Source organism: Lactuca saligna, chromosome 2, assembly GCF_052625555.1.
Source record: "Lactuca saligna cultivar CGN05327 chromosome 2, ASM5262555v1, whole genome shotgun sequence".
Lineage (NCBI taxonomy): Eukaryota > Viridiplantae > Streptophyta > Magnoliopsida > Asterales > Asteraceae > Lactuca > Lactuca saligna.
Genome location: NC_136418.1, coordinates 57,172,126 through 57,197,337, shown reverse-complemented (window position 1 = coordinate 57,197,337; position 25,212 = coordinate 57,172,126). Strand labels below are relative to the sequence as shown.

Genomic DNA, 25,212 nt, shown 5'->3' with positions numbered 1-25,212 from the left:
GACATAAGGGAAATAACAACAGAATTTTTTATTTGTATGAGAATTCGATAATCTTTACAATCGATTACAAACCTTTATATAGGAAAGGATTGCGTAATATTTACACTTAAATAATTAACAGACAAAATATGACATTACATAAAGTAGGAAAAGACCATACACCGAATAAAGTAAAAGCACATTTCTAAGAGTCGGAAATAATTCTATTACGACAAATTATAATTTCATAAATGGCCCTTGAACTTGTTATGACTTGTCATTGTTCTCAAATGGCCCCTAAATTTATTCAAACTTATCACTTTGTATCCCTTGTTGAAAAAACATCATTTGCTAAAAATCTCGATGAGTACTATCAATAGAAACTGGTGATCCTGGAAAAGTCCACCGCTACTGCTGAAGATATCATCTCCTACAAGAAACATTATGACAACGCAACAAAGGTTGCTTGCATCATGGTTGCCACAATGGTTCCCTTTCAATTAGCATAGGTCGCAAACTCCTCTTCTATAGATTACTAGCTAACTCACAACTGATTACTTATGATATATATAAGGTTATTTTGTTTCTTATATTTATTGTGTGCTAGAATGCACCAATAGAAATTTAGTAAATTAAATAATTATTTAATTAAATAAATATAGATATTAAATGATTTCCATAATTATATGTGTATTAAATGATATCCATAATTATAATTCTCTTTTTATGGAAACTAATTAAATCCATCATTAATATCATCAATAACATTCTTTTAGAATGAATTCTCATCTAGGTTTTTATATATAAGTTCACATTTTGTTTCAGAACTCACTCATTTAAAATACAATAAAGTTGCATGGAAAATGAAGAACGAGAGTGTATTCTACTAGAATACACTCTCATTCTTCTAGATATGAATCTTTATATATATTAAAATTTAAAAGAGAAACCTTATTACATCATCTTCAACAATCAGGCCCATTGATTGTCTTTAGTTAATAGTTTTCAACCCTTTGATCAATTTAATATCAATTTGATGATGTCGTCTAAATTCAAATACCTTTTCTTTTGAATAATACTTACGCGCTCCATAACCTCTCCATAGTTTCCAAACTTTGCATTCGTAATGACATTCAAAGTTTCCAAAATCGATTCCATTTTAGCCTAAAATCACAGAAACCTTAACCCTACTTCGGCCCACAATTTCAACATGACACCGGCTATGCCTTCTCTGCCAGTGAAGTCTATCATTAGTCGATTCAACTTGTAGAAGGTAAGACCTTATCTGCTATCGGTCTCTTTGTTTCCCAATCTAGAAATTGTACTGAAAGCCCTAACCACACCTTGCTCGCTGTTGTTGTTACCATCATCCACCGCTTTATTGTTGCTAGAGAACCACATAACGAAGGTTCATATTTTTTGTGAGTTTTTGTGGAAATCACCATCATCTTTGTTTGTTCATCCAAGTAATTGACTCCCCTCTTTCTATAGTTGCAGTTGTAAGTTTGTAACAACTTCAAATGGTGAAGCGAATAGGCAGAATAAGTAATGTCGGTAAGTAAAGAAGATTTTCTCTAACTATACAGGAAGATTTTTTTTTACTTGTAATTTGAAATTTTGTTCTAATGATGTCTTTTTTTAGGGTTTTGACTGAACAATGGTGGCTAAAAGAGGTTAAAATAAAAAATTATGTGTTGAAAGGTAATGATATTCATTCCCGATGTTTTAATTTGTTTTGATTCTGTTTCCATTCTCTTATTTTCGGCTATCATAGTTTTAGGGTTTTTTTTCTTTTTTTTTTCATTTCCTTTCCTAGGTTTGATTTCAATTTTCCATCCTGGGATTCGATTTATCTTGATATTAGCATATCTTGTGGGTTTGTAATTTGTTGGAAAATATCTTTATGTATCTTGAGATTAGAAATTAGGGTTCTTAGTCATTTTCTTTTATCATTCCATTCATTTTTTATTTCATTCTATCCAACCAAATTGGTTTTTGAGTTTCTGACAGAAATTTGATTTTTTTACCATATTATTATGCTTATATAAGTGGTTTGCTTTTGTATATTTTTGTGTAGGCAAAGAAGAAAATGAGATATTTTGTTCTTGGATGTTCTATGGTTAGTTCTTTGATATTTAATGTATGTTTTATGAAAAAGTTTCAAATGATCTTATGTTCAATGATGAAAATACCCTTATCGAATTGTGAAATCTCATTATGCTTATTTACTGTTATATTGATAGACTGTATCATCTGATAATGTGAAGAAGAAGATTCTGTTAACACTTAATGTTGGTCAAGTTGCACCTTGAATTTTATAGATAATTAATTATGTTGACCCTTTTTGGTCTTGGATCTGGACCCGATCTAGAAAATAAACTTAAGTACACACAAGAAATTTGCTTAGGGGTAATTTTGGGAAAAGAGCTTGTAAATTCCCTTGCTAATGTTCTCAATCCTATTTGGTCGTCCTTTTTTTACTAACTTTTTTACCCTTCTTGGGCCCATTTGTTACATGTTCAAGTTTATGCTTCAGGGGTATTAGCGGAAGAAGTAGAAAAGATGGATGCAACATACAGTGATGTGCTTACAACAAAGATATTGGATATAGAACAATGAAAAGAATTGAATATGGGTTCATATCTTGGTGTTGTTGCTTCTACAAATCCCCCAAAATTTATCCATTTATGTTATAAACCTCCAAGTGGTTCCATTAAAACCAAGCTTGCTTTAGTAGGAAAGGGGTTGACTTTTGACAGGTGATAATAATATTCTCTTATTTTGTTTTCAGATGTTATTAGTTAGAGAATGTATATTTAATATTTTCTTCCAAATGTGACATTTCTTTGTTATTTTTCTGTTTGCATGGTGGCTACAACATTAAGACAGACCTGGTTGTTTAATTGAGCTGATGAAATTTGATATGGGTGGCTCAGCAGCGATTTTATGTGCAGCAAAAGCCCTTGGTTAAATTAAACCGCTTGGTGTAAAGGTGAGATGATGTGTTCTAAGGAAAATTTATAAAAAATATAGGAGTTAATAGGAAAATCTATAAAAAAAACTTACCTGATAAGGACAAGTTTCTTCCTTCTTTTCCCATTAATTTATGTATGGATAAAGTGTTGAATGGTAAATAGTAAGTGTTGTATAATGTGTACACAAAGTCTTTTTTTTTTGGATTGAATGAAGTGTTTTAATGTGAATCCTTTAAGTAAAAAAGTAATAACAACTTTTTATACCTGTGATATATAACTTGGCTTATAAATTATGGTATCACAGGTTCATTTTATTGTAGCAGCTTGTGAGAACATGATAAGTGGAACTGGTATGAAGCCTGGAGATATATTGAAAACCTTGAATGAAAAGACAATTGTGGTACACATTTACAAAAAAATCATGAAATTTGATAAATCATAACAAATTATAATACAATTATGAAGTTTGAAATTCCCATCTTGTATATATAATTGAAATTTTTTATTGAATCTTTCATGTTAATGTAGGTTAACAACACTGATGTTGAAGGTGGACTTACACTTGCTGATGCTTTAGTGTATGCTTGTAATCAAGGAGTAGACAAGGTAACTTTTACTATTCAATTACATCTTTTATTTGGTTAAAATTGGGTACATTTTTCAAAGTATAATATCCTAATAAGATTTTTTGTGAAGTATAATGCTAGAATTTGGTAAAATTTTCAAAATACAATGTTTTAATAAGAAAAAAAAATATGCAATTACAATGTTGTAATAGTAAAAAATGAAAGTCGAATGCTAAAATATACAAAGCAATGAAAAGTACATTGGTGACATGGCATATTCCATAATTTCCTCATATTGATGTTTTGGCAACTTTGACTAGAGCTTATGTGGTTGCTCTTGGGCCCTCAATTGCACGTATACATGAATACATTGATAACATAATTTGGGATAAAAAAGGATATATAAAAAAGGAGTAAATTACTGAAATCGTCCTTATGGTTTGGTCAAAAGTGCACGTTTGGTCCCTAACCTTTTTTTTGCACTCGGATCGTCCCTGTGGTTTGATTTTGTTGCGTTTTTCATCCCTATGGTTTGGTCAAAATTGCACGTTTGGTCCCTAACTTTATGTATGTAAGGGACGAAAAACGCAACAAAATCAAACTACAGGGACGATCCGAGTGCAAAAAAAAGTTAGGGACCAAACGTGCAGTTTTGACCAAACCATAGGGGTGATTTAAGTAATTTACTCTAAAAAGTCATTATTGATATTTTGCTTAAATAATAAAACATACATTTTCACACCGGGTGATGAGTTGTCAAAGGAAGTGGTTGTGGCCTCGGAAGTCGCTGGAGAAAAGCTTTGGAGGTTGCCAATGAAGAAAAGTTATTGGGAATCCATGAAACCTGGAGTGGCTGATATGGTCAACACTGGTGGTCGTCAGGGTGGTTCTATTACTGCAGCTCTTTTCTTGAAGCAATTATCATGTTTTCTCCAAATAATTTAAGGTTAATTGCAAAATTACATTTTTACCCTTTGTGCTAATCACAAAGAACAAGTATTTTCATTTTAGATATTTGATTATTGGTCAAATAATTTTCATCAAGACAATCTTGTATTGCGTTTGTTATGTATTGGACTTTATTATTATTATTATTATTATTATTATTATTATTATTATTATTAATGTGCCAATTTTTTATAACTTTATATGTATTTTTTTTATACGTTCCCCGCGTTTTACGCGGGTCATAATCTAGTTCATTCTGAAAGAATATTATTGTTGACATTAATAACAAATTTAATTAGTTTCCATAAAAACGAATTATAAGTATGGATAGTATTTAATATACATATAATTAATACTAAATTCTTATTGGTGCTTTCTAGCACACAGTAGATCTGAGAAACATTTGAACTTACCCCCCCTCTCTCTCTCTCTCTATATATATATATATATATATATATATATATATATATATATAGATATATATATATATATATATATATATATATATATATATATATATATATATATAATTTGATTATAATGGAGACAATGTCACCGGTGGATGGAATAGGAAGAGTATTTCCCCATCTGTATGAATCTTGGAAGTCTTGAGATTTCAATGTATTTATTTACATTGGTAAGGACATCAATATTATTTGTCATGTGATTGGAAGCACCCGAATCAAAGTATCAAGCATAAGATTTAGTTAAAATTTAACCTAGAAATCCCTAATGTGGAGAATGCAAAAATGATCATTTGTTGAATAGTTTTCGGGGATATGGATTGCGAACAAGCATGAGCATTGTGTCTGGAAAGTAGTATTTACAAAACTAGCAACAACATTTGTGGAGTCGACTAAAGCAAAGCAGTATATGGTGTTTGATACTTCTTGAGGGCATAAGTAGGACAATCTTTGATGATATGGTCATTTTTTTTGCGACAATTGCAAATCTTTTTGGAACAATTTAAGGACATATCCTTTGCAAGAAAACAATTAACACTATCCATGTCTTTTACTCTTGACTTACTTTGAGCTGCATATGGTATAGAAACAAGATTGGTTTCATAATGCTCCATGTTGGTTTGTATGTAAGTCATTAACAAATGAGGAATCATATCTTTCTGAAGACATGATGCTATAGAATAATGGACCAAAAATTGAGCAAAATATTAATAGATGAAATTGGCATAGAACTCAAATAATAAATAACTCAGGAAGTCACAACCGGGCTTTGATCTGATGCCATGACAAAAGAAAAAAGGAATGGAAGAGAGTGCTCTCAAAATTGTGTATTCTAATTATGAAGAGACTTCTTCTTACAACCTAATTACCAGCTAAATCTGAGATTAATATCAACTAACTACAACATATTACGAGGCCCAGATTCAACAAATCAAAATATCATGCCGTATAAAGTCCTTCCATTTCATCTTTCCATATAAAATGTTGACCAAAATTTTCCATATATCAGCTGATTCCTTTGACAATAAGTACCCAAAGCAAATGTCTTTCGAAGTATGCTACATCTTTTTCAAGCAAACCAGAGTTTATTAACAAAAGTAAAAAATTAATCAAAATATATTACCTTTTTAATGTAATTCTCCTTATAAATCCGCATGAACATGGAGCCATGGAGGTTGTAGGAAAACATGTGGGAAGCATGGACATTCATCCTTAACTTTCATTTTCTATAGTTTTTTGTACATATAAAATTAAAGAATTCATTAATTAGTTTGTGGTTAGGTGGTCCACTTTAAAAACTATATTCATATTTCATTTAAATCTTCCATGGTTATATATGTAGCCGAATAGTGAATAATAAATAGTACATAGTAAACAATGAATAGTGAATTTGTTTGAAAAGTAAGTTTTACTTATTTTAAGAGTTTGGTGATAAATAACTTTTCACTATAATGTACTAATTGTATACATACTAACATACGTGACTTCAAGTCTTTTTTTGTAACGCCCCAATTCTTAGGTATTGCTTAAATATGAGTTATTGGGTTAAGCCCTACTCGACGAGTTGGTTGATCTACTCGTCGAGTAGCAGCGAGAAGGATCGCGGGTTAAGTAATATACTCGACGAGTCTATATTGGGACTCGACGAGTAGGAGCTGGCAGCTGAAACCCTAAATTCAAGGGTTGTGCACCCTATTTAAGGGAACATAAACCTCTTTCACCCTCTTTGCAATCTCTTAGCAAACCCTAATATGTGTGTGTGTGCCCATTGTGTGTTTGAAACCTTGGAAGAGGATTTTTGGTGAAAAGAGCTAGGGAAAGCAAGTGGTTTGAAGCAAGGAGCTTGGGGGAAATCCAGATCTACTCCAGTTGTCATCTCTTGGGAAAGTATCAAGCTGTTATCCTCCTTTCTATTTCGTTCTAGACCTCCTTGGTTGGAGATTAGGGTTCTTGGTTGGGTTATAAAGTCATTTCCTGGAGTATGAGCCAAGATCTGAAGTTGTAACTTCAGATTTGAACTCTCTATAGATTGAAGGACCATAAAGTTCTTAGCCTTGGCAAGTTTGAGCCCCTCCCTAAGTGTAAAACCCCATTCCAAGCATAGTTTGGGCTTTTTGAGTCATTGGAGCCTTGCATCCATGTAATGTTTGCAACTTTACGTGATAAGCAGGCCTAAGGATGTTGGATCTACAATTTGGGGCCTTGCCATGTCTTAAAAGTTGTCTGCATGATAAAAGGACTGAATGGACTCGGCGAGTCGCAAGATTAACTTGGCGAGTCACATGAAGATGGTCGTGAACTCGACGAGTTGGTTGAACAACTCGGCGAGTCCGATGAAGATCGCCATAAGACTCGACGAGTTGAAGAACAACTCAACGAGTCGGATGGGTTTCCATTGGATCTGTATGAGTGTGTATCCGTCGAGTCGCAAGGAGGGAACTCGACGGGTGGCATTAAAAGTTCGAACGAGAATCAAAGGAACTCGACGAGTCACCCCGATGACTCGGCGAATTGGATTGTACTTCAAGGAACTTGACGAGTAGCCGATGGTACTTGGCGAGTTGGGGTCAACATGGAATGTTGACCTTGACTGAGGGCTTTGACCTTGACCAGGGGTTGACTAGTGGGTTATGGGGTACCTTATAAGGTTAAGGACTTATGAGTATGATGTACTATGATGATAGATGGTGGAGCCTGTGTCAAGTGGTCCGAGAGTTGGAGTTACCTTTCGTGTCGACATCTGCGAGGTGAGTTATCTTCACTATATCGATAGGGTCTACGGCACCAAGGCTGACCCTTTAGTTGTGATTGTTATGGTATGCTACATGTGGTTATGATATGTTAGATCGGTATCCAGATAGACAGTATGATGTCATGGATTGATATGTTAGTGACCTGGTTGGGTCGGTGTTTTGGTTATGAGAGATTACTATGATCGATAATCTGCGAGATAGTTATATCTAATATTTGTACATGTACGGGTTGATGTGCTTATTGATCTGATTAGATCGACGTCCTGGTAATTAGGACAGTATTATGTTAGTGACCTGGTTTAGGTCGGTGTCCTGGTATATAGGATGATGCTATGTTAGTGACCGGATAGGTCGGTATCCTGGTTAGGATGTTGCTATGCCTTATGATCTGCTAGATCTACTTGTTTGTCTATGGATTGTTATGTGATTACCTGTTATATGTGCACATGGTTATTTGCTTGTGGTTGGGTTGAGGCGGTCCTGCTTTGTGCTGAAGGCCAATATACCCTATGAGCAATCCGGGAAGACTGTAGGCCCACGTGGCGGACCAGTCATGCCGAAGGCTCGGGATAGTTTCAAACAGACTGCAGGCCCGACAATCCAGTCAGGCCGATGGCCCAGTATGCATGTTGATTGATTGATTATTACTGATATGGTATTGTCAGTATGGTATTATTATTTTGGGGGTAGCTCACTAAGCCCTCGGGCTTACAGTTTTTAGTTTATTGTTTCAGGTATTTCAGGAGGTCATGGAAAGGCGAAGGCGTGACCGTACCGCTCCTCATCCTTATGTTATGATTTTTGGGACACTCTGATGGGAAATGATTTGAAAACATTTTGTAAACAATGCTATATGGTTTTTATTTATGATTTAAAAAGTTTAAATTTGGCGTAAAATTTATGGTTGTTACATTTTTTCTTCACAACTACTAAATTTGATCTTCTAAATTTCAAATCATTTCTTTGCAAAGAAGACGAATGAAAGGGATAGAACTCTACGTACATGTAATATTTTTACAAGTATATATTTAGATATTGGTAATGATTTGTATTATTTGTGCTTGAGTGTATACAATCCATTCATTTGTTGGTCCAATCTCGTTATAGATTCTAAAATAAAACTTAAATAATGAATCCATCATGCCTCTTCGTTTTACTTATCTGATCTCAAAATATAGCCATGAATATGGATTTGTATAAGAACATCAAAAAGTGGTCAGGGATGGACGCAGGAATACATAGTAGGTGTTGCCGGGATGAATATGTGTTGCTGATACATGAAAAATAGTTTAAAAAAAAATCGAAAAATCAAAAAATTTTACATTGCGGCCAGAAAAGTTAAGGGAACCCCTTAAAACTGTCCCTGAAAGTGGCTATAGTTTACTTTTTGCATATTAACTTTTGTATGTGGGTGTGTTTTGATGCTTTCTTCTATGTATATTGTAACATGACACGATAAAAACAACCTATATTTCGGTCTTAAAGTGAAAACGATATTTATAAGGTTTGAACGGTGTTGGCGAGGGAAATGGTGATTGAAACTTTTCCTCTCAGTTGAACACCCGCACTTTGAGTGAGAGAAAGGTGGTGAGGGAGTTCATTCCTTTACTCTCTTTTCTATTCCTATTGGTTAATTTTTTTTTTAATCTTTTTTAATACCTTATTAAATTGTATATCTACTAAAAATTATAAAAAAAATATAACAAAACTCATGGTTTTTAATTTCCTAATATTTATAGAAAATATATTTAAAAAAAATAAAAAAAAAATAGTAAGAAAAATTTTCCATCTATTTGTTTCAGTAAAGAAAAGAAAAATAAGGGAAATGATATTAAAATAAGAGAATTTGCCACCCATACCTCCCTCATGTCGATTTGCTACCACGAATCTATTTGCTACCACGAATCTGGATAACGTTGAAATCTATTTGTAACTACATCTATTTGCTACCACGAATCTGGATAACTTTAGAACTCTATTTGTAACCCCTCTCTCTCTCTCTCTCTCTCTCTCTCTCATTTTGTTAACAGTGAAAATGGCCGAAGCTTTAGTCACTATTGCTGCGGAGGGGATACTGAAAAAGGTGTTGACTATCGCTGCCAGCGAAATCGCCACTGCTTGGAATTACGAAGAAAAGCTCAACAGCCTCCACAAAAAATTGGAGCTGATTCGGGCCAGATTGCGCGATGCGGAGAAACGAAAGGAAACAGAGGCTGTGAGGGCGTGGTTGAAACAACTAAAAGAAGCAGTGGTCAAAGCTGACGATGTGTTGGACGAGGTTGATTATGAAATTTTAAGGCGTCAGATAAGGAAACAAGATCAGGTGGCAAGAAAGGTATCGTGTCTTCCAAGCTTAAAAAAGCTTTCATTTCGTAATGAAATTGGTCATAAAATCGAAAAAATCAATGAAGACTTGGATGAAATATTTAAGAATGCAAACGGTTTACAACTACAAATTGATCAACAGCCTGCTGGCACTGTTCCAGATCCAGATCGGGAGACTGTTCCAGATCTAGATCGGGAGACTGTACCTTATCCAGAAAAATTCCAAATTTTTGGGAGGGATGATGAGAAACAACGAATCGTAGAGCTATTAACCGAGTCAAGAAAGGAAGAAGAACTTACAATTTTGCCCATTGTGGGAATGGGTGGTATTGGGAAGACAGCTTTGGCGAAGTTGGTTTACAATGACGAAAAAATCGAGCAGTATTTTGATGTGAGAAAATGGTTGTGTGTGTCGGTTAAAGTTAGCATCGTCAAACTTCTCGAAATGATCTACGAATCTGTTGCTGGCAAGGAACCTGAGTTGCACACTAAGGTCTATTTCATTGATAGTCTTAAAGAGCTGTTGGCATCAAAAAGATATCTGCTTGTCTTGGATGATGTTTGGGTCGAAGAGAGGCAATATTGGGAAGATTTTAGGAAAGAAATGCAATATGTAAACTCACAAAATGGAAGTGGCATTCTTATCACTACACGAAAACTTGCAATCGGAACTCATGATATGATCAGGGATTCGTGTAATCTAGAAGGTCTTTCCAATGATGAGTGTTGGTCAATCTTTAGAGGAAGAGCATTTGTGCCAGGAAAATCACCGCCTCCAGAACTAGAAGCTATAGGGCGTGAGATTGTGAAAAAATGTTGTGGTTTACCATTGCTATTAAATGTAATAGGTGGCATGTTGGCAAATGACACTGATCCAGAGAAGTGGTTGTCCATCAAAACCAACAATGTTTGGGATATAGAAGAAGGGAATAAAGTTCAAAGGATCTTGGAACTGAGCTTTGATAATCTCCCCAATTCTATAGTCAAGCAATGTTTTGTATATTGTTCCATCTTTAAGAAAGACGAGGTCATGGAAAGGGAAGAACTGGTCCGACTTTGGATAGCTTTAGGGTTGGTTCATGAGGAAAAAAACAAGGAGATGGAGGATGTCGGAAATGATGTTTTTCAGATTTTAGTAAGTAATTCGTTGTTCCAAGATGTTCGAAGGGATGAGTATGGTCACATCACTCATTGTAGTATGCATGATCTGGTGCATGACCTTTCATTATCACTTTCAAATCATGAAAGCCGATGTCTGGTGGATGCAACTAATGATGATATTGCAAGTATCCCTCATGTTAAACATCTCTCTTTTCACCAAGAACTGATCGAGGATGATGAATTCGGATCCAAGGTTTCTATGTTCATTGAAAGGAAGACGGTGGCTACAACTTTGCATACATTGTTCATCAAAGTTGTAATTGAGAAGAAATTTCCATTTCAAAAATTAAAGTGCATTCGAGTCCTAAAACTCCAAGTTTATATAAGAGAGAAGTTAGATGATTCAATTGGAGGGTTGGTGCATCTCAGGTATCTAGATTTGACATATACGAATATCCGTGTTCTTCCTAAATCTATTGGTAAATTATACCACTTGCAAACTCTGAAGTTGCCTGAAAACATTGAGCAGTTTCCAGAAACCATGAGAAATTTGATATGCCTGCGATATCTAATCTCTGACACAAACATTCCTGCCAATATCTTGGGGGAGTTGATTTATCTTCGAAAACTGTCTTCCGTCAAAGTGGTTGGAAGGAAGGGACATGGTATTGAAAAGCTACGCAATTTGAATAACCTTACTGGAACGCTCTGTATTTTCAATCTAGAAAATGTTGAGAGCAAAGAGGATGCTGTCAATGCAAATTTAAGTAGAAAGAAAAACTTATACAATATTGAATTCAGTTGGAGTGGGAACAATGATGAAGATGCCACCCGAAACAACAAGGATGTATTGGAAGGCTTGCAACCCCCTAGAGATGTGAAAAAGTTGACATTTAGCAATTTTTCAGGTGATAATTTTGCAGAATGGGTAACGAAGATGGCAATCCATATTAAAGGGAAATGGACACCCCTTGACAAGCTCATTAAGATCACATTATCTGGATGTAGGAGCTGCCTCTCTCTTCCAACGCTTGAGCACCTGCCTCATCTTCGGGATCTGGTGTTGAAGGATATGGACAGCTTGACAAGCTTAAGGAATACTTCCGATGTTACCGGATCTACGAAGCCTTTATCTCCATCGTTGAGATCTCTCACACTACAGAATATGGAAAGACTTGAAAAGTGGATAGATGGAGCAACCAACAGCTCAAAAATGATTTCTCCTGTCCTTGATAGGTTGGTGATTATTGATTGCCCAAAGATTATTCTCTTAGATGAATGCAATCCCCATCCTCTTGTTTCCTTAAGGATATGGGACTGCACAGGTCTGGAGTCCATTAAGAGCATACAAGGTCTTACATCTCTTGAATTTTTATATATCAGGGAATGCCCTAGTCTTTTAGGAATACCCAATTTGCCCAACCAGTGTCATTCTTTGAAGACTTTGTTTATTGCCCATTGCGAAAAGCTGACTTCCTTCCCTCAAGAAATGTTCGACTGTTTTGCCTTCTTAAATGACTTGAAACTTGGTCCGTTCTCAAAGGAGCTGGATTCTTTCCCAAGTCTCCAAGGCATCGAGAAGTTAAGGAACCACCTTCACTCGTTAACATTATACGGTGACGATCATTGGGAGTCAATGCCAGAAGAAATACAACACCTCACCTCACTGACTTCATTAACCATAAGTGGATTCAGAATGCGAGAACTGCCCAAGTGGTTAAAAAACATGTCATCTATCCGAAAATTATATTTCTATGGTTGCGAAGGGCTGAATAAAGAAATATTTAGACAGGGAGCACCGCGTGAAGCAACTTATGTCAAACTAAATTATCAAAGGTGTTAATTATGTTGTATCACTCATTCCTCCTGTTACTCACTAATAAACTTTGTTTTCACTTTCACCTCCCTTGTGATCCAATTGGTACTGAAACATTTGTCTTGTTCAATAAGAGAAGTACAAAAGATATGTAAAAGTCTAAACATTAATTTTATAAATTTGATACTTACACTTTATACTAAATTACTAAATATCTCAAAACTCCTCTCACTTATTCCTTACAACTATTGACTTTTATTTGCAATTGCTGGACCAATTTTTCAACATTCAGTAGTGCTTAGTATTTTTTTCATAGAGAGTTCATCATTGGACCAGTTCATTGGATAATGGTTCTCGTTCATTGTAACTGATTTCTACTAGACTACTAATATGTTTAATTGCAATATATGATTTCAAAATTTCTCATCCTTCTTTGACTTGATCTGCATAAACCATCGGTATAATGTTCCTTAGGATTATACACTTATCAATGCTGTCAATATTTCTAATTTTAATGACGTATTAAATTTAATATCTTATAAACACAAATAACAGTACTCAAGATGTAATGTTTAAACTGGCTGGTTAAGAATTTCTTGCATGGTATTGGACTTAGCAGTACTCCTAGGAAATGGATCTGTTCGGATTGAGTATAATTTATTATTTATAGTTTAAAAAGAGTGAACTGTTTATCTTGATTTCCAGTTGATGAATAAGGAAAATGGAAAAAGATTCAACTTCGTTTTCAGTTGGACAATAAAACAGATAGCTAAATGTTGCTAGTGACTACGGCCAGTGATGAAAAAAAAACAAACTTTATTTTATCATCATTACCGATGAAAACACCAAATTTCAAGACAACAGAACAAGCCAAATACCAAAAAACTAAAAATAAATAAAAATTAAACATAAACAAAAACAAAAACAAAAATTTGTCAACCAAAATCAACATGTAGTGTTGCATTTATTCCAAAACATGAGGGACAGCAAACACATACAAATTAACCACACAAAGGTTAAAAACTTGTACGGTTGTACCCCTACACATGTATGGTTTTGATTTACCTTTGTGTGGTTAATTGGTAAGTCTATGTTGTCCCCACTTTTTTTAGAATACATACAACACTACATGTTGATTTTGATTGGCATTTTTGTTTATTTCTCATTTTGGTGCAGTTTTTCCCTTTATAAAAACTGCATGGTTCGGTTTTTCCTGTAGTTTGGTTTTCAATTTTTGAATGCAGTTCAATATGTAGTTGTTGCGGTTCGGTTTTTAAACTGCATATATGTGGTTCGATTTTTTTTCGGGGGTTCAGTTTTTAAAAACCATGCACCATTGTTAATATGTTATTTGCTTTAACTATCCAAAAAAAAAGTGGTTCTTAGAAGCAATTACAACTATTAGCAACTATCCAATCATTTCAATTAGCCATTGCAACTATCAGTCAACTATCCAACACATTTCGATCATCAAACATGAAAACTATAAAATCTATTTAACCAAATAATCGATCCTATATAATATTGCTAAAGAATGATTAATGTTATTACTCTTTATAGATTAGTGAACTAAATAACCAACCATGAAAACTATGAGCATAAGTAGCATACAAACGATCAGACCAAATTTTATATAAATGATGTACCTCTCTACTTAACAACCTTCAACTATTTAATCCTACAACTTTATACCAATTAGTTTCAACATAGGTTGTATTCACTCCACCTGCCAATAATATATGAATGTTTATATGGCATTGATTCAATAAACCAAGTTTGTTAAACTAAACAAATTTTCTAAAAAGAAGAGCAGAACAAAAGTACATTTCAATCTCAATTCCAATATAAACTAGTAGCATAAGCTGGAATATGTTGCTCGTGTCTTATAGAAAATTGTCAAATTACTTTTTATCATTTTTTTTAATAATTGATATTTAACATTTTATACCTTATATGGATGGAATCAATGTTTCAAGTTGTTATTACCAGGTTTCATGAGCAGAAAACTAGAAATCAAGAACGTTTTTCCAATAGTTACAACCTAAACAAAAGTTTAAATCTTGAAATAAGGTGTCCTTTAATATATGGAGAAAAAAAATGTAATAAAACAAAAATCACGCAGCTTCTAAGCAACCAACAATGGCCAGAACACAAATTAGATTATATGAAGCCATGATTCAAATTATTACAAATTTATGCAGCCAAATTGATAAACTATAGCATAAACTGGTATCAACATGAAAAACGGCTACCTAGATAGGTAAAAAAATCCTGGTAAATTAAAAGTTAAGTTAGCTTTATCTTTGCCAACATGATCCTGATCCTGTCAAAGGCGTTAAGTGAGGCTCTCGTCTTCTGTACAATGAGTTAATTTCTTACCCAAGAACTGCTCACTCACTTGTTCTTAGCATCTGCAATTAATCATATTCAGGTATCTAACAACACACAAGAACAACATGTCAGGTGCTTCTAAAAGAACATATCAATCAAAACAAGAGCATCATAAAAAGCATGCTAAATAAGACTTCTTCCATATAAATAAACCCATTTAATACATGGTAAAAAAGTGTCATCTCTTCAAAAAATTTAAGGATTTAGGTCACGCATTATTGCGTTCCCTTAAATTAGCGTCATACGAGAAAAAATTAAAAACACGGAGGGCGCTGTATCTTAAATGGGCGTCCTCTATGAGAGTCACTTTATAATTTTAATTAAAAGCGCGTTTAGTAGATAGGGGAAAATGAAATCCCTAAAATTTTGAACACCCGCCTTCTTTTTTATCCTCCACTTTTGTTTCCTTCTTGCCCTAATTACGATCCTTTCTTCCCCCTCCATAGATTCGACTGTCGCCTTGCCTAGTTATCGACACTCCTTCCTTCGTTCCTCACTTGCCTTCTTTGCCTGACAATATCTCAAGAAGTACAATTCCGAAAAGCGTACAAGTCGGACTTATCTGTCGGAACTCCGGTAGACTGAAATTCAGGCAACATGTAGCCTCGTGTGACCTTGAATTTCACGAATCTTGAATTTGGCTTAGTTGAATCTCATTCCAAGCTGCTATCGGTTTCGCCACAGAGTTACGTCGTTCCAAAATCGCATATTTTCGCGTTGAGTGACTATGATTGGGTTACAATTATGCTTGAGCCGACGATTGGGTTACAATTATGCTTGAAAGTGTGAAGAACTTACATGCTCCATCTACTTCTATCCTAGAGCCGACGATTTAGGGCCTTACAGCTTCTCATCCCACACAACGCCGACGACTTAGGGCCTTAAAAGCCCTAGCTCGGATTGAACTAAGGTATGCTTTACTGAGCATGATTTGTAATGATTTTTTGTTCTGCTTACAAGCCCTAGGTCCGATTTCAAGAAATATCTCATTCTATTCAATGAAGCAGGTCTAATTCTTCTCTTCTGGTTGCACTAAGGTATGTCGTGCTTACCGTTATTCATCTAGTCTCTTCTTCTTCTTCTTCTTCTTCCTCTTCTTCTTCTTCTTCTTCTTCTTCTTCTTCTTCTTCTTCTTCTTCCCTGATATCTTAATTTTTCGTGTAACACCTACAATTTCTTCACTATTGGAACACGTACAATTTCTTCACTTCTTCTTCTTCTTCTTCCCTGATATCTTAAGCCATATTAGAACCCTAATTCCAGAAGAATCCGATTGGTTTTATAATATTTCATACATCTTTTTTGATGTTTTTACCGATTTGTTTCTACAAAAACAACAAACGAAATGGGTCTAGGAAAAACCATTGAGATGCTTGCCTGTATATTTGCACAATAGAAAATCGGACATACATGTTGATGATATAAGAAACAAGACAATACAAGTTGCTGGAGAGAAGAAATCTAACATCAAAAGAATGAAGAAAGACTGTGTGTGGGGGGCTGTAAGTGAAATCTCAAAGTACAAAGTTTTTTTTGGGTACAATGTGATGTCTGTGATGCTTGCGACATGCAAATTGTGTAGGCTATCGGTATAAAGAAACAAATTCAGAACCAATAAAAGATTCAGAAAGCCTGAATGGTGATTCAAGAAAACGCAAAAGTTAGGGCTCCAAAATCGTTATCTGTGATGGGGATCACATTTGTCCATTTTGCTTAGAACTGAGTCAAGCAACCAGTTCCCCTGTTCCTACTGGTTCAACTCTTGTAGTATGTCCAGCACCAATATTGCCACAGTGACATGCTGAAATAACTCGGTAAACCTCAACTATTACTATTTATTGATTCAACTTTATTGTACATATGCATGCTCCTTCATGTAAATGGTTTATTTCTTTTTGCAGTCATACAAGTCGAGGTTCACAAAAATATAAAAGAATACGATTTGAGAAATGAAAGAAATAAAATGAGACAGTGTTGCATACTTTCATTTGATTTAAGTGCTTTGTATTCTATACATTGTCTTCCGCTTTTCAAAAAGGGAAAAATAAAGATAGATGCATACTCGCTTACATCTCTCCCACCGAAGCGAAAGTGGAAGAATTTAGCGAGAGAAATCAAGATTTTTGGTCATCATCATCACGTTTGCATTAGCATCTATAGGCTACAGATCTCAAATTCCTCTTCAGATCCTCGTAATTGACCTTTCCCCAGATCTTGATTTGATCAAACATACATATAATTGCAGTCACCGGTCTATGACCCGGTTATATAGTTTGTTTTTGCACTAAACATCTCTGGATCTGATCAAGCTCTCTCGCAATTTCAAAACCGAACCAATCATGAATCCCTTTTCGTCTGGGACGCGTCTAAGGTGAGTTGCTTGTTTAAAACTGATCTTATGTTTTAAAGCTTTTCCTTGTGATCAATTTTGAACTAGTTCTTCATTTTGACCTAATTTGTATTAACGTTATCTCAAGTTGTCTATATTGAGAGTTAGTTCGCGTTCGTAATAGTTGGGGCATTTGATTTGCGTACATTTAATGGAATTCATCCATGTATTTCCCGATTGGATGGGTCACTCAAATGAGTAAGACACTATCACCAACTTATAAGATCCTAATCTGGGTATGAAGATAATCCATGAACTCTGTCATGAACCATCCCTCGCAAACCATATGTCTCTCTACTTAAGATTTTCATCTTTTTGGTTTATCCTTCACCTGCAAAAGATTCGACTACATTTCATACCGCATGCGTAATTTGCTGTTAATTAGTTGGGTCTAAAACTGTAAATGAAACATTATTGGTCTATTGTAGGGACATGATTAGGGCAATACGAGCCTGCAAAACTGCTGCAGAAGAGCGTGCTGTTGTTAGAAAAGAATGTGCTTCTATTCGTGCATCAGTTAGTGATAATGATAATGATTACAGACACCGTAACTTGGCAAAGCTCATGTTCAGTCACATGTTAGGATACCCAACACATTTTGGCCAAATGGAATGCTTGAAACTTATAGCAGCTCCTGGATTCCCTGAAAAGAGAATAGGATATCTGGGACTTCTGTTGGTTCTTGATGAAAGACAAGAAGTTTTGATGCTTGTCACCAATTCACTAAAGCAGTATGCTCTTGTCTTTCTTCACTCTTATCTTTCTTATATCTTGTGTTCAAGCAGCATGGTTGACTTGAGAATCTTTTTTTTTCATCATCTGCAGAGATCTTAACCACACCAATCAGTACATTGTGGGACTAGCTCTTTGTGCTTTGGGTAATATATGTTCAGCAGAAATGGCTCGTGATCTTGCACCTGAAGTTGAAAGATTGCTGCAATTTCGAGATCCAAATATTCGTAAGAAAGTAAGTTGATGTTAACATTTATTTCATTTCATGATCTCTCAAGGATGTTTCATCTAATTCTCACATTTCATATGAAGAATCATACTCACATAAGTTCTTACAATTTACAGGCAGCATTGTGCTCAATAAAGATTGTAAAGAAGGTCCCTGACCTTGCAGAAAATTTTGTCAACCCTGTTGTTTCCTTACTTAAAGAAAAACATCATGGGGTTCTTTTAACAGCAATCCAGCTCTGTACAGATCTCTGTAACCTTAATGAAGAGGCTCTTGAATTTTTCAGGAAGGTAAATATACTTGATCTTGTTAAAGATCCTCTATTATTTTTTGGGATTGTCTTCTTCTAGTTCTTGTTCTCTTTCTTTATCTTTCTACCGTGTATTTGTGCTAAGAACTATTTGACATATGATTCTATAAGTGCAAATTAGTAATTTTAGTGATGAGATATATTTTCTTTTTTCTTCCTTTGGTATAGAAATGCACAGAGTGTTGGTGAAGGTTTTGAAGGATGTTGTCAACAGCCCATATGCTCCTGAATATGATGTTTCAGGTATTGCAGACCCTTTTCTTCATATAAGACTGCTTCGCCTTTTGCCTGTTTTGGGCCATGGAGATGCTAATGCTAGTGATTCCATGAATGACATTCTTGCCCAGGTTAGCTTTTATTTTAATAAAGCTCATTGTGAATTGTGATATATAATTCAAAACTATAAGAATTTATGAAATTCCTTGTGTAGGTGGCAACAAAAACTGAGTCAAACAAGAATGCAGGGAATGCAATACTTTATGAATGTGTAGAAACCATTATGAGCATTGAAGATAGCAGTGGTTTATGTGTTCTTGCAATCAATATATTGGGAAGATTCTTGTCTAATCGTGACAACAATATCAGGTGAGTTATGTCTTAATATGTGTTATGAGTATTCCCTTTATTATGGTCTAAAATATTAGGATTTGTTATATGGCAGATATGTTGCATTGAACATGCTGATGAAAGCAATTTCAGTAGATGATCAAGCAGTTCAGAGACATCGTGCAACAATCTTGGAATGTGTAAAGGTAAAAATTTTCTCTTAACAAAAAGAAATATCAATCAAGTTATATAAGTTTGTTGTTGTTTCTGAATGCTTCTTTATGATTCAGGATTCAGATGCTTCAATTCGTAAAAGAGCTCTTGAACTTGTATACCTTCTGGTGAATGAGACGAATGTCAAACCTTTGACCAAGGAGTTAATTGATTATCTACATGTAAGTGACCAGGACTTCAAGGGAGATCTTACTGAAAAAATTTTCTCAATTTTTTCATTGTAGAAAAGTAAGTTGAAGGTTTCATTTTTATCTTTTAATTTGGTGAATGTAATATTGTTATAGCATATTTTGATGATTTTGAAAGTATCATACACACAATAACATTTCTTGATTGGTGTTGTAGGCTTTCCCTTGATAAGATTTGGTACATTGATCAGATGCTCATGGTTCTTTCTGAGGTATGTATTATGGTAGTAGGTTCTTGTAAATGATGAATTTCATTTTCCATGCATTTCTAGTGACCTCTAAATTGTTATAAAAACCTTGGTGGAATGGAAGTTATTAGTATGCTACTAAAGACTTATAAGGGACTCCTAATTCTTGTTTAGGGTTAGTTAGTTATTTATACAACAATGTTTCACATTTTTTTTATTTATAATGTTTGTTGTTATACATAATATGCAATGGTGTTTCAAAATAGGACAATGGTTCATGCAACCTGCTATGACTTATGTGTATGATGTGGCATAAGTTTTTAAATTTTTTGACACATCAGCTGCTTAGTTGTATTTTAAAGAACATAAATAAATGATTTATGGCATGTCAATTCCTCAACTCCACTCCATTATGCAAGATGATCACCATTGGTTCTACCATGTTATTGGATATTTGCAGAATTGGTTGTTTTAGGGAAGATATCCTGCTATTTTTTTTCTTTATTATTATTTTTTTTATATTTTGTGACATGGATTTTTTGCAGGTTAATATCATAAAAGACCTTATATATTGGGTTTTTTTCCGGATTAAACCTCAAATTTATTTTTTCCTGAAAAAGACCTTGCATTTTCACATTTTTCCAAAAAAACCCCTCAACTTTTTATTTTTTCCGAAAAAAACCTCAACTTTTTATTTTTTCCGAAAAAACCCTCAACTTTTTATTTTCTTTACTTAAAAAACCCTCACATTTGACAAGCTTTCTCGGAAAAAAAAAACTGCTAAAAGGGCCAAAGCGAAAAACATAGAAAAATGCAAGGTATTTTTCAGGAAAAAATAAAGTTGAGGTTTAATCCGGAAAAAAAACACAGTATATAAGGTCTTTTATAATATTAACCTTTTTTACAAGCGGAATGTCCATGTAATAGTTAAAATATAAAAAATTACACATCTTCCCCCCTTTTTGACTTCAATTTTTTCCATTACACATCTTTACTAATATTGTCTGTATTGGAATTAGGATTCCTATAATTGTGTAATATTTTTAAAGTACATTTTTGAAATACACGGAAACAAAACTGGATGCAAAACAAATATATAAAAGTATATTACTTTTTTTTTTTGTATTCAACCTTAAATTCATGGATAAAATAAAATAAATTTATATAATTTGGGACACATACAAAAAAGTATATATATATATATATATATATATATATATATATATATATATATATTACTAACCAACTATATTTCTCATTGAGTGTGATATCTCTGCTTTTCTGATGAGCCTTCAACTTCTTCCATCCAAAAAGCGCTTAAGCGATATCTCACCTCATATGAACCATAACCAATAAATAGACACTTTTATCTTAAATATGAACCTTAACTATGTTCCAATTAAATGTGGGAGTTGTGTTGTACTTGTGATTAACGGGTATGCAATGTAATCTCTCTTGCTTAGTTGCTTCTTGCCTTTTGATAAGTGTTTCTTACCCTATACATTAACATTTTAAGGGAAGTTAGAACTCAGAAGCTATCTATATGCATATTGTTTTATATTTTTCAAAGTAAATAAGATTGCTAATTATGTATTTCTTTTTAACAAATTGGATTTGTGATTTGAAAATTGTAAATCTCAGATTAGGGAGGACACTTGTAATGGAACTGATGATTGTTGCTGGAAAGGTTGTTCCTATTTTACAGCTGGAACATGGAGTAGCTGTTGTTATAGTGTATGCAGGGTCATTCATGACTTCTCTTGATATAGGAGGTTTGTTAAGTTCATTTTGTTTTCTGATGCAAAAAAAGTGGCTAATATCTTTGTGTTGTGTTGTGGTGTAGCGTTTTCAATATCTATAATTAAGGCAGAGCAAGCAATTCTACAATGCCTGGATGTTGCAGCTAAGGCTCCACATTGGCCTATTGGTGTTGATGGCTAGTAATTCCACCTGGCCTCGTTAAGGTAACAACATATCTGTTGTTCAAACTTCAAAACCCTACTTGAATTTATATTCCATTCATCATCTAGAAAATAGTTTCAATTTGAAACCATGTCAACTTAGTCAAGTTAGTTGGCTTAATTGCCCTATGTAGAAGGAACTCATATGAACAAAAAATTTCATGAAAATGCTTTGTCTTCACCTTCAGTTCAGTCACCGGTATGTCAAATGACAAATCTACCCCCATAGGACGCCTCCCCATGTTCCCATATGCATAGAAAAATATAATATATTCAACAGGGAGCTTCAGTACATGAACAAAGTGAGGAGACATTATCCCTATCAACCCTACAAATAGTAACATTATTTCTACCAATAATGCCCTTGGTGTTGGTCAAGCTCATAGATAATAGCCTTTTGGACGTGTATGTCATCATATTACATCCTCCAAATACTACCTTAACATATATTTGTTTTTTTTGCAGCTCTCAATCTTATCTGGAAGCTAATTTGTTTAAGGTATATATATCTATCCCTGTTATCTCCATTATAGCCATGTCTGAGTTTTTACAATATACCCTCCACATCCTTATCATTATAAATACTATGTTTTGTTTTGAAAATGAACTTGCCTCTACAATGGATGTTGCTCTTGGGATTTTGATTATTGAGTAAAGACTTGGAGTTGAATTTTATTTAAATCTTGTAGCATTATCAGCAAGATGCAGTAAAGACTTGGAGTTGAATTTGGCTAAGTCATTATTGAGTGAGATGGGCCAATGCACAACTGCTTATCCATATAATCAGCTGTTTGGAGCATTAGTCTTAAAGAATTATGAAAGGCAAGATGCAACTTTAGTTAGTTGGAATTCGATGTACATAGTAGATTAGATGCAAATTTATATATTGTAAGAAATAGAATTGTATGACATTAAAGTTATGTAATGGATTCTATTTTTTGTATATGATATTTTATTTTCTATTATGAAACATTAAATACAAATTTAATTTGAAAATAAGTAAATCTATAAATTATATTTTTTTTAACATTTAAAATTATGATACGCAAAAATGTGTGTCATCTTCATTTATGACATGGCCTTTCTTGACGGGGGCTTTCTTGATACGCATTGCGTGTCATTAACACGCGCGTCGTAAGGTTACGACACGCGAATGCGTGTCGTCTTCCTTTATGACAGGGCCTTCCTTGATACACATTGTGTGTCGTAAACGCGTGTCGTAATTGTGTGTCGTAAATGCGCGTCGTAAATGCACGTCGTCTATAGACGACGTGCAAAAGCGCGTCGTCTCTCTTTATGACATGGCCTTCCTTGATGCGCATTTGCGCGTCGTCTGAGCCTTTTACGACACGAAATGAGCGTCGTAAAAGGCCGTTTTTCTAGTAGTGTAGAGTCATAAAGCTCCGAATTTGGACATGTATGAAGCCTCTTTTAGTATGAAACCCCATTGTGAGCTTGGATTTGACATTTAGAGCCTTTGTAGCTATGCATGCACGTAAAGTTTGCAACTTTACGTGAAAAGCATGCCTTAGAAGCTTGGATCTGTAATTTGGAGCCATTGAATGGCTTAAAAGAGTCTGTGTGGCTTAAGGACTGATGGAAATTGGCAAGTCGCAAGGTTGACTCAGCGAGTCTCATGAAGATGATCCTGGACCCGATGAGTTGGATGAACAACTCGGCGAGTCCGATGAATATTGTTGTAGACTTGACGAGTTGGATGAACAACTCGACGAGTCAGTTGAGGTTTCCCCAATTTATGTATGCGTGTGTAACCATCGAGTTGCAAGAAGGAAACTCGATGAGTGGCCTTATGGTTTCGATCATAAACCGAAGGAACTCGACGAGTCACTCCGGTGACTCGGCAAGTGGGCAAGTACTTCAAGGAACTCGGCGAGTTAGGGTCAACATGGATTGTTGACCTTGACTAATGACTTTGACTTTGATCAGGGTTTGATTAGTTGGCTTATGGGATACCTTGAAAGGTTGGGAACTTATGGGTATGATTATGCTATGGTAATAGGTGGTGGAGTTTGTGGCGGTGATCCGAGGGTTGAAGTTTATCTATGAAGCCGACATCTGCAAGGTGAGTTATCCTCACTATATCACTTGTTATTGTTATGGTATGCTACCTATGGTTATGATCTGTTAGATCAGAATCAGGATAGACATTATGTTATGCTCTTATGATCCGTAGGGATTCGTATGATAGTGACCTGCTAGGTCGATGCTCTAGTTATGAAGGATTGCTATGATTGATGATCAATGAGATAGATTATTTGATGTTTGTATATGACAGTATATGCTAGTTATGCACACATGGTTATTTGCTTGTTGTTTGGGTTGAGGTTTGTGCTGAAGGACAACACACCCTATGAGCGGTCCGGGAACACTGTAGACCCACGTGGCGGTCCAGTTATGCCGAAGGCTCGGGATAGATTCAGATAGACTGTAGGCCCTGCAGGGCGGTCTAGTCAGGTCGATGGCCCAGTATGCATGTTGCTGTTTGTCTGTTGTTGATATGGTATTATCGGTGTGGTATTGGTATTTTTGGGGTAGCTTACTAAGCCCTTGGGCTTACAACTTTTAGTTTAATGTTTCAGGTACTTCAGGAGATCATGGCAAGGCGAAGGCGTGACCGTACCGCTCCTCATCTGTAACGCCCGTAGATCCGGGCTAGTCAATTTAGGGATAATAGGTGTCGAAAATGACTTTTCGGAAAAATATTATTTATAATAAATAATCTTAACCATGTTATAATATATGTCACAAGGTTTCCGTACATATAAAGAACGCCGAAATCCGAGTTATAACGAAGAAGTTATGGCCCGTCGAAGTTTTACGGAAAAACCGGCATGGCACCGGGAAGCGTAAAAAGTGAATTTACGATAGAAGACTTTTTAGCCTTAGTTATCTAAACCAAAGTCATAGAGTATGTTAAAATGAGAAAATCCATAAAAAGAACGCCCAAATCTGACTTCGTATGAGGAGTTATGATTTTTCAAAGTTTCGGCTTAGCAATGTACAGCTTGAAACTCGAATTTTAGTTCGAGCGGTTTTTGGCTTACGCGACCTAAATGAGAGTTAAAGATCTCATTAATAGGAACTCAACGGTAAAAA

General features: G+C 34.8%; 1 protein-coding gene and 2 pseudogenes across 3 annotated transcripts; all 3 read left to right on the top strand.

Annotated features, from left to right (window-relative positions):
• The first annotated feature begins 1,059 nt into the window (after positions 1 to 1,059).
• Positions 1,060 to 4,611, top strand: LOC145031002 (leucine aminopeptidase 1-like; annotated as a pseudogene). The gene is made up of 10 exons (XR_013676822.1): positions 1,060 to 1,252; positions 1,371 to 1,387; positions 1,471 to 1,533; positions 1,622 to 1,680; positions 2,057 to 2,098; positions 2,504 to 2,738; positions 2,869 to 2,971; positions 3,259 to 3,354; positions 3,483 to 3,560; positions 4,283 to 4,611. The product of XR_013676822.1 is annotated as a leucine aminopeptidase 1-like (transcript).
• A 5,025-nt stretch (positions 4,612 to 9,636) lies between these two features.
• LOC145031000 (putative disease resistance protein RGA3) lies at positions 9,637 to 13,012 on the top strand. Its single transcript, XM_078979429.1, has one exon. The coding sequence runs from the start codon at positions 9,721 to 9,723 to the stop codon at positions 12,952 to 12,954; it is 3,234 nt and encodes a 1,077-aa protein (XP_078835555.1). The 5' UTR covers positions 9,637 to 9,720; the 3' UTR covers positions 12,955 to 13,012.
• A 3,464-nt stretch (positions 13,013 to 16,476) lies between these two features.
• Positions 16,477 to 23,038, top strand: LOC145031001 (AP-1 complex subunit gamma-2-like; annotated as a pseudogene). Its single transcript, XR_013676821.1, has 15 exons — positions 16,477 to 16,820; positions 16,901 to 17,132; positions 17,220 to 17,689; positions 18,136 to 18,438; positions 18,533 to 18,674; positions 18,785 to 18,958; positions 19,147 to 19,325; positions 19,409 to 19,563; positions 19,640 to 19,730; positions 19,815 to 19,986; positions 20,104 to 20,158; positions 21,776 to 21,906; positions 21,978 to 22,098; positions 22,561 to 22,594; positions 22,785 to 23,038. The product of XR_013676821.1 is annotated as an AP-1 complex subunit gamma-2-like (transcript).
• Positions 23,039 to 25,212: the final 2,174 nt, after the last annotated feature.

Coding starts and splice junctions, on each gene's coding strand:
- LOC145031000 (XM_078979429.1), top strand. CDS start 9,721: ATGGCCGAAGCTTTAGTCACTATTGCTGCGGAGGGGATACTGAAAAAG.